The 13,122-nt window shown below is 42.0% G+C and overlaps 1 protein-coding gene across 2 annotated transcripts in view; it reads left to right on the top strand.

The window, feature by feature from the left end:
* Nucleotides 1-3,611: 3,611 nt before the first annotated feature.
* Nucleotides 3,612-13,122, top strand: part of LOC103383284 (sideroflexin-5-like) — a 26,685-nt gene continuing 17,174 nt past the window's right edge. The window contains exons 1-4 of one of the 2 annotated variants that reach the window (XM_008316313.3): nt 3,612-4,556; nt 7,445-7,956; nt 8,303-8,867; nt 10,635-12,587. In XM_008316313.3, the coding sequence (XP_008314535.1) occupies nt 4,186-4,556; nt 7,445-7,956; nt 8,303-8,867; nt 10,635-12,587 (3,401 nt within the window). In that variant the 5' untranslated portion in view covers nt 3,612-4,185. The remainder of the gene's footprint in view (nt 4,557-7,444; nt 7,957-8,302; nt 8,868-10,634; nt 12,588-13,122) is intronic. The other variant, XM_025055298.1, reaches the window with a different exon arrangement.

Below are 13,122 nucleotides of genomic sequence, written 5' to 3'. Positions count from 1 at the left end.
GTGTCTCTGTGAGACCGAGGATCTGTGACACTCCAACACACTCTTCCCTTCAGCCTCAATCTGTTTAGTTGTTTTCTGGTTGTTTGTTTATTTGCTTTCTTCATTCTTTTTATTCATGAATAATTGAAACATAAGTGTCTTATAGTTGAAGTGTTTGGATGGAAAAGGAGAGAAATGTATTTCAGTCACACACATCACCATAAGTTACTTTAACGCTGTGTATTTTATCAATGGGTAGAAAAAGTCACTCGGCCTCAGTCGAACTTTAAATCACAGTCACTAATGGTGACAAACAAACGAAAAGAACACAAAAAAAATCACACTACTATAATTATTATGAATTAATTAGTAATTCATTATTAGTTAATTATTATTATGAATTAATTACTTTGATCATTAAACAGAAGAAGCAAAAACTGTGGCAAAAAATTTCAGATAATTTTTTACAAAATATTTATTTTTCAATTGTCATTTACAGTATTTTGAGGTAAATGTTCTTATGACTTGTTATTTATATTTATTAATAATATCATAATTAATGATAGTACTCATATATTCATGATACATGTATATTATTTTTTTATTCAATTTTGATTAAAATCTGCTTTTCATATATTTTTATTGTGGGAATCAGATGGGATGATGGATTGATTGATTGATTAATTGTTTGATTGATTGGTTGGTTGATTGGTTGATTGGTTGGTTGAATGACACCTCTAATATTAGTCACAGGCTGCTAAATGGTTGATTGACAGCTGCTCACATCTCTATTAGTTTTGGCCTCTTATTCCATGAGCTTCAGTTTAGCAGATAATTAAAATCTCATTTGGACAAAGATCTTTAATCCCTGGTTAGAAGTCAGTGAGCTGTAGATCTGTAAACCAACACTGATCCAGCAGCAGCTGTTCATCCACCAACATCTAATACTGCAGGGGACGCATGCTATGTTTAGGGAGCCTACGAAAGAACAAAACTTTCTCTCTTCACACTGTAATTTCAGTCAGTTAATGAGAATTCAATCAAAGTCAGTCCAAGAACACGTTATGTGAGTTACAGTTTTTCACTAATTGTATCTGAAAGTGAGATTTTATAGGTTAAATTAAAAGCTGCAGCTTGTGAACTTGAGGGGGAAAAAACTGAAGAAAGTCGTCCTGGATCCCAGTTTGCAGCAGACACCTGATCTTTATCTGCACAGACTAAATATTTAGGTCCAGTGAAATCCCCGTGTCACCAATGTCAGTGCTGGTGCGTTCACTGACCAACAGCTGCCTGAACAGAAGAGAATTTTAATGTTGGAATGACTCATCACCAATCAAACAACAGGATTTGTTTCATTCATCAGGTGAATAAACAAATGATGGCCGATTCTATTAAGTCGTATGTGTGTGTGTGTGTGTGTGTGTGTGTGTGTGTGCATTGGCTCAGTCTAGATCTGAGTCAGCTGCAGGGATGATGATTGACAGCTGTGCCTCCAGAATAGATGAAGACTATCTGAGGAATCTTCAGCTCTCAGATCCAGGCTGCTCTCCAGCAGGGCTTTCTGTCCAAATCTCCCCGTCGTCTCACTGATGATGGGGATAAGGCCATAATGAGACAGATTAGTTGGTGAGAAAATATGTCTAAATGTTTGTTCAGTGCATCTGTTGATCTGAAACACAGTGTGTTCCTTGTGTTTTAAATGCAAAGTGGCATTTGTCAGATTCCAAAACCTTGCAGTGTGTTTTAACATCACTGAGCTAACGTAATCACAAATTAATGTTTTTAGCACGCTGACGCTCAGAGATGACTTTAGAACTGAAACGACAAGTTTAGTCGTCAGACGATAGTGCAGTGACAAAAGGAACGAGCACAAAAATATGAATCATTTTAGTCATTGTTCTACTTTTTAAGGCCACTGGCATTGATATTTGAATTGGATTTTAAAAAAATGTGTTTGTGTCTTCATGTCTGATAAAGTGAAAAAACTAACTCAAAAACTGAACTCAACTGAAATGAACTGGTTTCCTGTCTCCCTTTAAATGTTAGAGCTGTGTGAAAACTCTGTCACTGATGTTCGATATTTCTGTCCAAAAGAGGGCGCTGTAGGTTTTAATTATTATGTGGGAAAGTTCTGGTTCTTTGTGTATTTATTCTGAAGGGACACGTTCGAAAGTTGTATACGTACGTTCGCAGAAGTATACGTTCACTGACAGATGTTACGATTCTCTCAAAAATGTATAATTTAATCAATATGATCACATTTATCACTGTCATCTGCGTCATCCTTATCTTTAAAATAAATACATTTATTTTATATCATATGTGGGAAATTGTTGTATTAGCAGGCGGCACCTAGCAAGCGCCAAGCATGTGGTTCCTCTGCGAATCAAACCCAGGACTCTCTGCTTCTGAGGAAGGCATGCTAACCATTACACTAAGTAACTGACACAACCATTACTTATCACTATCATGATACTTTACCATTAAAAATGTAAGCGTTAACTTAAAAATCCACTTTGAAATAAAATATAAGTTTAATAATTAAGATAATAAACATCAATCACATTAATTTCATACATTTCATCATTCTATTTTAATATTGCATTCACAATGTGCAATGTTTTACCACTATTCCACAAAATACAAGGACAAAGGTGTCTGAAGTTCTAATGAAAGCTAATTCTGACAGAAAACACTTAGATTTGAAGACAATTAAATCATAGTGACGGACAGGAACCTCCTCTCTGAAACAGATTGTTCTCTAGAATACAGAAGTGTGTTCAGCCCAACAGGTCTCTGTAACTCCATGATGCTGAGCTCTAATCTCTGTTATTTACACACCTCTAAAAGTCTTGCAGAAAATATGCAGCTGCAGAGAGGATTTTCCTGAAATGAAAACCTGTTTTCCTGCCAACTTTCTTCACTTAACTCAATATTTGGCATAAAATGTGTTGGTATGAAAATTAATAAATTTGTTAAGAATGCAAAGTAAAGCAGTGTGTATTATAATTCACTTGGTACTAATATTCAATGTTTCTATGATACAATGAGTTCTTTATTTCTCATATAAACAATGTTCTCCACCATATCACATGGAGAATATACTGTTAAAAGTACTGTTAATACTAACTTAAGTATTACAGTAACTCTGCTCTTGGGAGTTAAAACTAAGTATTACAGTAACTCTGCTCTTGGGCAGTGTAGCTGACTCTGTGCTGAAGTCTAATAACTGTAGAGGACAGACCTGTGGCCTCTGTTCTTGACTCTTCACAGACATGTTTGGTCGCTTTTCAACTGAGTGGAAAATCTCAAGTGCTTCTGTCAAAATACCATGAACAAACACCACCAAAGAACGTTGAGCCCCGTTGCCTGTCGAGTCATAAATGAACTTGGTTGGTCACATATAATTAAAAAAAAATACACACTATAAAAATAACAGAAAACTTTAAATCAGGGGAATAATCCAAATCTGTTCATGTGTCAAAAACGTCTTGTATTAACATGGTCTAGACAGAGTGATGAAACTGGTTCTGACTGGTTTGAGGCTTTCGCAGTTTCAAAGTAATGTCCAGCAGGTCTTTACTCAGACTGAACGGTCATCTACTGTGATGTTCGTGGTTTTCCAAAGACTTTTACTGTCACTTTTAATTTTTTTATCTTTTATTTTTTGTCTGAAACTTCAAGACGTTGTGGTTTGGCTCGGTAGAAGCGGCTGGATTGACGGTTGATTGGATGTGGACTAACGTCAACCTTAGACGTGACGTCACAGTTAGGTAAATTGTATCATAAGTAACAAACTTGGTGAAGAGCTGTATTTAAGTATTGACAGTGAAGTTGGAGAAATAAGAGCTGCAGGGAGAGAAAAGAGAGGGGGGACGGCAGGGAGACAGAAGTAGGACAGCAGAGGAGGTCACAGTCAAAGTGGAGACGGCACAGCAAGACGGTGGAGGCCGGCAGACGCGTGACGTCGTGCCCGCAGAAAAGCCGTGCGTCGGGAGGAAAAGGCGGGGATAGAGACCCTGCTGCAGCCGCAGAGAAACAAGGACACGCGAAACGGAACCGGGACGTAGCGAAACCTGGTAAGAGACGGACAGGACGCTACAGAAAATGTGAGTGCGGAGAAAGAGGCGGACATAAGCTCCTCCTCTGTCCGACTGTCTCGCCTCACTCTCGGTCTGTGTCTGTCTCTGCGGGTTGGCGGGGGACATGTCATTATTAACTGCCCAGGAGGACACGCAAAAATGGGAGCCGACCCACGTCCAGGTGACGGTGCTGAGAGGACGAGGACTGCGTGGGAAGGGGAAACACGGAACCAGCGACGTGTACGCCGTCATCCAGCTGGGCAAGGAGAAGTACTCCACCTGTGTTCTGGACAAGACAACCGAACCCGAGTGGAGGGAGGAGTGCAGCTTTGAGCTGCAGTCCGGAGTTCTGCAGCAGAGCAGCGGCCCGCTACCCGGAAACCAGCTTCTGCTGACGGTCATGCACCGGGCGCTGATCGGGATGGACGTGTTTCTGGGACAGACTACGATTCAACTGGACCAGGTGTTTCATGAGAGCAGAGGGGTGAAGAACCGGTGAGGCCAGATGTGTGTGTGTGTGTGTGTGTGTGTGTGTGGGGGTTTGGGGGGGGGGGTGTGTGGGGGGGTTTGTGTGGTGTGTTTTTGTTGTCCAAAAACAGAGACAACTGTGGGTCATTATTTTCCCTAGAGCTTGTGAACGCACCACCTTTGCATCTTTTTTGTGTTTACAGTGTTCTGTTTTTAAAGGTGGGGGCAGGGGGAGGTTGGGGTAAACGCAGGTGTCAACACACTGCTGATGCTATTACTACTGATGCTAGGTCTGCTGCTGCAGCTACTGCTGCTGCAGACACACCCTCTGTGTCAGAAACTGTCCAGACTAAAATCTGATTTGTCAGAACAAAGTCAGTCTCAGCAGAAGACTTTATTCAGGGAGCTTCTCTGTTCCGTTTGATGATGACGTAGAACAGGGTGGGATTACTGCCCTGCCAAGACTCCCCAAAGTATCCAACACTCCCTTGTCTGAAGGCTCAGAGGTACTAAAACAAAAACACAACAAAAAAAGAAAAACAGAAAAAAAGCTTAGCATTACAAACCCTTTCAACTTTTATGTTGAAATTCTTACAAAACAAAAGTTCAGTCTCTTCAGGAACCACAGTCCAATCCCTTTTGGGAGAATCTTCTAAGATGGACCTGGTACTGATTAGAAATGGACCCTTATTGAACCTGGTCACCTGGTCTTCAGTTGACTCCACATATTTTTTTGGTTTGAGGCCATGTACACACCTCTCAGATGGTACTGGGGCAGTGGTGTCTTAGTGGTTAAGGAAGCAGACTTGGGTCTGGAAGGCTTCAGAGTCCACCAGCTGCCCAGTTACCACTGAGGTGCTCGGCAATGGTACTGTACTGGTACTGTACACTGCTCCTGTGGTGTGGCAGTGGTGTGCTGTGTCACAATGACAAGTACTTAAAAATAATATTGTGTGACAGCTAAGTGCTGGTGTAACACACCATTGAGGACACTGTCAAATCTCTGCAAGACTGCATTCACAGAGTGCAGCCCTAAACCTTTAAGGAACTTCCACCTTTCTTCACTGTTACCTGGGCACACTCATTATTGTGCCATTCTCCAAGGCGTGAACACACTGTCCACTACATCTAACCTCTGTGTTTATATTTATATGCCAAGTTATTAATTACATTTGGATATTGGGGGAAAAAATCAAATTTTGGGGGAATTACAGTGTTTTAAATAGTGTGGGGAGTTTCAAAGTAGTGTGTTTGTTAATACGTGTGTGTGTGTGTGTGTGGGGTGGGGGGGTAATAATATTCCTATCTACAAATGCTACAAAAAAGTTGAGAACCGCTGCTGTACAAATACACAAATCTACTCAACAAATGTATGGGGTACACTTTTAAAGTGAAATTTCCAAAACATGTTTAGAGGTACTGGGAGTACTGCAGAGCAGAGGTAAATAAAAGGTTCTTATCTGACTCTATCACCAAACAGACTGTCTAAGACTGTCTAATATTCCTGATTAAAAGGTTGATTAGATCCAACACTTGATAACTGTAATGACTGTTTGACACACCAGACTGCTGCTGCTTCCTGTTGTTGGTGTCTGTGGTCACGTGGTGTTTTCAGTCTTTGAGATCCAAGTAGAATTCTCTGTGGGTTTCTTCGTCATCTTTCAAAGCATTCATCTCTGAATCCATCACATGCTAACAGTTTAACCTCATCATTTATCGTCAGGAAGGATGGATTACACTATTCTAATGAACTTTAAATGTTTCCACAAACACCCGAGTTAATGCTGACCGGTGACTTGGCAATCGGTTGGTTAAAATTAGAATAAGCCTTCTGTGCCATCCATAATAATAAATCACGTATGTTACATAATATGACATCCATAAATATATTTTGTTTGCCATGTTCTGAATCAAACATGGACATTAAACACGTGTGACCTTTACATCATTGTCAAGAAACAGTTTAATTAGAAATTATCAGAGGTGAAAAAATACTAAGAAAATGTTATTAAGTAAAAGTATCTTTACTCTTCTTAAATTCTACTCAAGTAACACTAAAGTACCCACCTAAAAATCTACTCAAGTAAAAGTAAAAAAAATATTAATTTAAAATTGACTTTGAGTAAAAGTTACTTAGTTATTTTGAATTATTAGTTAACACGGTTTTCCCCCGCATTTGATCTTTTACTCAGTAACAGGTTCTTTTCAGATGTAGCAAAGTAAAATACTTGAGTCAAATGTACTTTGACTGTACTAATCTTAAGGATTTGTTTTTTGCTGGTCCTGAGTTTGGAATGTGAGCCCCACCCTGTCTGCTGTGTCTCTATTGTTGGAGAATGGAAGTGAAACTCTCAGGCCCTGCAGCCGTTTCACGTTTAGCTATTTTATTTTTAGTCACAGGACTTACAAGACCTAAAAGAAAAAAAAAACATCCCGAACAACAACAACATGAACCTGAAAAGAGGCAGGATCAGTGAGAAGCTTGCTGACCTGGATTTTATTCAGATGATTTCAGTCCAAGTACACAGCTGCACCTCCTTCTCCTCCCTCTCCTCCTCCTTCTCCTCCTTCTCTTCCCCCTCCCTTCTCTCCCTCCCTGTGCCTCAGTATAGTTAAAACTATTAATTTGTGTTGTTTTCTTTAGAATTCTGTTACAGCTTTCATGGTTTAACTAGGGGTCAAGTTTTGGACAAAGATTATGATTTAAATTCTTCTGTGTTATTTGGATGAGAAGTCTGCAAATTATATCAAACCAAGACTCAATTCTGGGCCATTAGTCATTTGAGTCAGGGTTGAAAAAAAAAACACCAAAACATTTGCATTTCTTGAAATAACTCATGTATAATGAGTATAATGTTGGGTTCTCCTTTTATACTTCTAATTTTACATGTCTCTTTACTGTTCCCTGTTTGCAGCTGGTACAGACTGAACTCCAAAACAGGGAAGAAAGAGAAGGAGCGAGGAGACATCCAGGTGACGGTCGAGTTCACCAGGAACAACCTGACAGCTAGCATGTATGATCTGGTCATGAAAGACAAGGGCTTCTCCACGTTTACCAAACTGAAAGAGCGCATGAGGGGGAAGAGGAGATCCAGTGACGAGGACTCCTCCTCTGTCACCCTCCAGAGCGGATACGGATCCCTCTGTCGGATGAGGCACCGGCTTCCAAGCGATGGTGGCGGGGAGGAGGATTATGAGGACGACGAAGGAGGAGAAGTTCGGCGGAGCAAAATGAGGAACTTCTTTCTGCGAGGGAAGCTGAGAAAATCTTCAGACACTCGTTCCAGTACCTCACTGGGGTCGGAGAGCAGCGAGTCCTCGTCTCGGGGCGGGAGCCTGAGTCCGACGGCTGGCATCAGTGTGGTGGTCTCTGATTTGTCCAACTCACCCAGCAACAGCAGCAACCTGACGACCGACAACAGCCCCGGTGAGAAAGACCTACGTCTGTCCAAGGTCTGATTATTATATGAACTGTATCACTGTCCTGGTGAGATTCACACTTAATTTGATTCAGTCTTCAGGATAATTCCTGGTTTTAACCACCATGATTGGGTTCTGTTTTGGGTTCAAACACATCATCAAAATGTTAAAGGTTGATTTATAAAAGGATGGAGATGAAATTGTCTTTTGGGCGAGAACATTTTTTTAAGTGGATGTTTGTGACAGTCATTCTCAGACCTGTACTGTAAAGTCATCACTGTTTCCCCTGAAAATGCAGCCCAGATTTTTCAGGTTTGATTTACGAACAAGTTCTTTTTCCCTCTTTTTTTTAGAACACACAGCAAACACATCACCCAAGTCGTCCTCACTCCAATGTGACTTTGGTGAAGAGGCCGGGGACATCACCATTGCTGTGCCTAGACCCACCGTGTGTGTTAATGGAAGCCATGTTCACGAAGTTCAGGTCCTGGACTGGGGCTCAGGAAAATCTGAAAATTCTTCATGCCCAGGACTCTTGCAGAAGTCTTCGCCTCTTTCCATGTCCCTACAGAACCTCAGTCCTCGGACCTCCTCAGACCCCCACACAGGACCTGCAGGAGATGGGCGTCGTTGGTCCTTTGATAAACCCTGTGTGGAGGAAAAGGCTGCGATAGCGGCGGCTCTGGAACAGAGTGGACCAATGGTTAGAAAAGATGATGATGAGGAGGAGGAGATGTTAGCCACCTCATCTAAATCTGAATCAGGAAGTCAGAGCAGGAAGCAGAAAAAGAAACTTTTCTCCAGTGGCAGTGGCAAGTCCACTGGAAAAGTCGAGGACCAACCTGACAGCACCCCTACTGGCAGCGAGGAGAAACACAAAGGGTGGTTTGGATTGGAGGATTCACGCAACAAAGTCAGGTGAGACTCACATGGTAAAGACCCGTTGTAATGCTGCATTTTCTAAAAACAATGAAACAAAAAAAGTAAAATATCCTCATATTCTTAAATTAAACGCCCTGCTCCAGCTCTGAAAACACACTGGATAGAAAGAATGTAGAAATATGTTCACAGTCAATATAAATTGACAATTATATTAAGAAGCAAAGTAGAGAATTGGGTGTTGAACAGTTATTCCAGGAAACAAGAATTAACCAGACACTAAGCAACACTGTGACGAGGTGAAGTGGAAAAAACAACATTGAAATCTGAGGCAGATGCAGATTCATACTCAGAGTGTGCAGCTATCTCCTCCAGTCAAGGCTGTGTGTGTGCAGCTATCTCCTCCAGTCAAGGCTGAGAGGGGACAAAGGGGACAATGGGGACAATGGGTGGCTGAGCAGATAAAGTATGTTTTATGTTACAGTGTGTCTGTCATCTTGGTTCAAACAGATATTTAGACCTTTGGCTAAATGCATTAGCAGATGGTCTTCAAAAAAGTCATTATGTTTTGTCACATGATCCTACTGGAGTTTAGAAAGTCAACATGAATCAGTTTGCCCTCAGATAAAACTAAGAGCAGCATGAATTACAGTACCTGCTCTAAATAATCACTGTATAATATTTAATAGCATAAATATTTGAAGGGTTAGTTTTTTTAACACTTTAAATAATTGAATGCATCCACAGAAATGTGGTGCTTGGAACAGTTTTTATTTATTATTTATTTGTTGACTACACTTCCTGTGAGTCAGCATGGTCCGGTCGACTGCTGCTAGCTGGCATTAGACTGCACACTGAGTCTCTGGACTGGTGTCCAAATCTGTGGACAATGTCCACTTCCTTACAAGTCTGTGGGCAGTGCCTCCATCTCATGTGCATCTCTGTGCCCTGGTCTCTACACATCTGTCTCTGGTTACAGTGGGATCTGCATTGCAGATGGGGATGTTGTTGTAGCTGCTGCTGCTGTGGCTGTTGTAGCTGCTGCTGCTACTGCTGTAGCTGCTGCTGCTGTTGTAGCTGCTGCTGTTGTAGCTGCTGTTGCTGCTGTAGCTGCTGCGGCTGCTGCTGTTGTGGGTGCTGCTGCTGCTGCTGTTGCTGCTGCTGTTGCTGCTGTAGCTGCTGCGGCTGCTGCTGTTGTGGGTGCTGCTGCTGCTGCTGTAGCTGTAGTTGCTGCTGCTGCTGCTGTTGCTGCTGCTGCGGTTGTAGCTGCTGCGGCTGCTGCTGTTGTGGGTGCTGCTGCTGCTGCTGCTGCTGTTGCTGCTGTAGCTGCTGCTGTAGCTGCTGTAGCTGCTGCGGCTGCTGCTGTAGCTGCTGCTGCTGTAGCTGTCCAACACTAACAACTGTCTGTGATAAAGACACTGTTGTTGCTCAAGAATATGAACTAGAATATGTTCGGTCCTGCATATGTACATGTGTCATGTGATGTAGGTTTAGACCAATAACAGCAGCACATTTATATGTATACAATCAGTATATGAATGTATATATAAATCTATTAATGCATTGTAACAATTTTTTTGTTGTTTATCAAAAACAAATTAAACATACTTAGTCATAATATCACAGATTTGGATTTAGTGATGGACGGCAGTGACATAACTAAACAACAAGTTGTTTACCATTGACATCAAACTCTCTGTCCATCTGTAGAACTGTGTTATTGTTGAAGGCCGTCTACAGATCTTCAGCTCTGCCATATGAAGAATCCTCACTAATCATCAGGACTTTTTTCTGTTCCTTCCACAGCCCACCAGTTTCTCCTCAACGGCACTCTAGCTCTAGTCCTCAGTCTGAATCACTTCCAACTTCTCCTGTTTCTCTTTCTTCTCTGGTTTCGCCAGAGCTTCACACTAACCCTTTCTGTCAATCAGAAGCCACACCACCTCCATTTTCTCCCAGTAACCCTTTCTTCTCTTTATTTCACCCTAACCCTTTCCACCAGGAGGTGCTAACACCTCAGTCTCTTAATCCAACTGAGCCTCATTCCCCTTTTCTGTCAAGTGTTTCCTCCTCTGTAGCCCAGCTTTTTCCAGAGAGTCCCAGCAACCTTATGGACCAAACTGTGACACCAGCACCTCCTCCTGGTGTTTCACAAGAAGAGGAACTTTTGAACTGGAGTTTGTTCAACCCTTTCATGCCTCCTAGGAATCTGGAAGCTGAACCTGAGTGGGATGAAGACTTTAAAGCATTTGCAACTGGAAGACTTCAAGTTTCTGAAGACCAGAAAAATGAATTTAAACGTGAGCAAAGAACTTCCTGTGAGCGGTCAGTGGAAAAGTGCACTAATGAGGATCAGCCAATGCCAGCCATTGTTCAGAACACAAACAAAGGTCATGACACCATTACTCTCACCAACATTGACCACATAGATGCATTTGCAGGCTTATCGGAGACAGTTCCAGAACTAATTAGCTCTGAGAGTCACAACCTGGACAAAATCTCCCAGGCTCCTGCTGACGTTTGTGGCTATAGTAACACTAGCATTGATGAGTCGAACGATTCTGGTACAAGCCAGCTCAAAGGCACTTCTCCAGATCCAGGATCTTCTGATCTTGGCAGCTCAGCTACAGAGGACTTCCTCACATTCACACAACCTCAGTCTCCAGAACCATCAGTTGAGGAAGTTGTGAAGTTTAGAACTGAAGAAATTATTTCAGAACTTCAGCCAGAGTTAAACATGTGGTCACAGTCAACTGACGACCAAAGAGAGGAGAACTGTACTGTTTTTGATAAAAGCCCTGTGAATGCAGACATAGAGATGTTCCTGTCTCCAGGAGGAGGAAACATCTTCACCTCCTCCCCTGACACAAGACAAACCCCCCAGGACTTTGCTAGTTCTATTTTGAAAGTGAAGTCACCAGACTTGAGCCGCAAGTCCTCTGCAGTTCTATTTGGGGGTTTTGGTGATACCTGTCCTGAACTAGAAAATGACAGTTTACTGTTGCAGCCTCAGGCCTCCAATCAGAGCTCCAGCAGTTTTCTTCAAAGCCTTTACGTCAGTGTGGACTCACAGAAGTACCAAACATGCGAGTCATCCGAGTTCTTCATGGTGTCAGATTCAAACACAGAGCTACACTCGGTGAACTCAACGCTCTGTGGAGACCCGAGTGACCTTCAGATGCCGGCCTCAGATCTACGAGATTCAACCATGGCATCTAAATTATCTGACTCTGAGAAAAGTGTTTCTGCTGAAGCCGAGGACCAGATGAACTTCTTCAAGGCAGATTTTCCTTCATTCCAACCATTTGATTCACAGGTTTTTACCAAATCATTCACAGACTCGGAGAAGACTTACAGTCCAGCAAGGACCAGAGAAGACGGAGTGGAAAGCCAGTTTGTGGTTCTGGATAAGGAGCTCTCACAAAGTCCACAGGTCTTTGATGAGCTGCTGCTGGTTCCCGCTTCTGTGATGGATCCCAGTCTAATCCAGGAATTTTCCTCAGCTGAACCTTTTTATTTTGAGTCCTTCTCTGAGGAAGACCCCAACAACTGCCAGGATATCTCCTCTGCTCATTCAGAGTCTCCCGTCTCCTGTCTGGCCTCCTTTTCTCCTTCTCTAACTTCTTGTAGCTCTCTCCCAACTCTCTTTTCTTATTTCCATCCTGTGGACCCCTCCCTGATGTCGCCACCTTCCATGGTGGATACTGCTGTACTGAAACCAGAGGAGGTGAAGCAGCAGGGAGTCATTCTGCAGAACAGGTGAGGTCGACGAGAAGAAGGTAGAGCAAGACCAAAGTTTGCACTTCCAGAATTAACCCTGCCGTCTCCTCAAGTTTCTTCAACTGGGTTTCTTTCGTCACCTCGAGAAAACCTCACAGGGTTTTTGCTTCTAGAAACACATGGGTGTGTTTCATAACTGAATAGTCATTCTTCAAGTTTGTTTTGTATCTTTAATCTGTGCACGTCCTTTAATGAAGCATCTGACCTTTGACCTTCTTTTCAGTCTTTAATCCTGTAATAATTTATGTTGGACATTGGTGTGTTCGCTGTCCCCTTGAAGGTTCATAGGCTAAAATCACACCATCAAGTGTGTGTGCGCCTGTTGGTATTATGTCAGAGGTTATGATTCTCACAGGAAAGTGACTTTGTTCTTCATAAGGAGTGTTACATTATGTGGACGGTTTAGCCAGATACACACCCTAACAAGAAAAACTTTCTTGTTAGGGTTAGAATTATATATATATATATATATATATATATATACATATATATATATATATATAAATATCTAAGC

This window comes from Cynoglossus semilaevis, chromosome 1 (genome assembly GCF_000523025.1).
Source record: "Cynoglossus semilaevis isolate Cse_v1.0 chromosome 1, Cse_v1.0, whole genome shotgun sequence".
Classification (NCBI taxonomy): domain Eukaryota; kingdom Metazoa; phylum Chordata; class Actinopteri; order Pleuronectiformes; family Cynoglossidae; genus Cynoglossus; species Cynoglossus semilaevis.
Note: the sequence above shows the minus strand (reverse complement) of the source record. Positions and strands in the feature narration are given on the sequence as shown.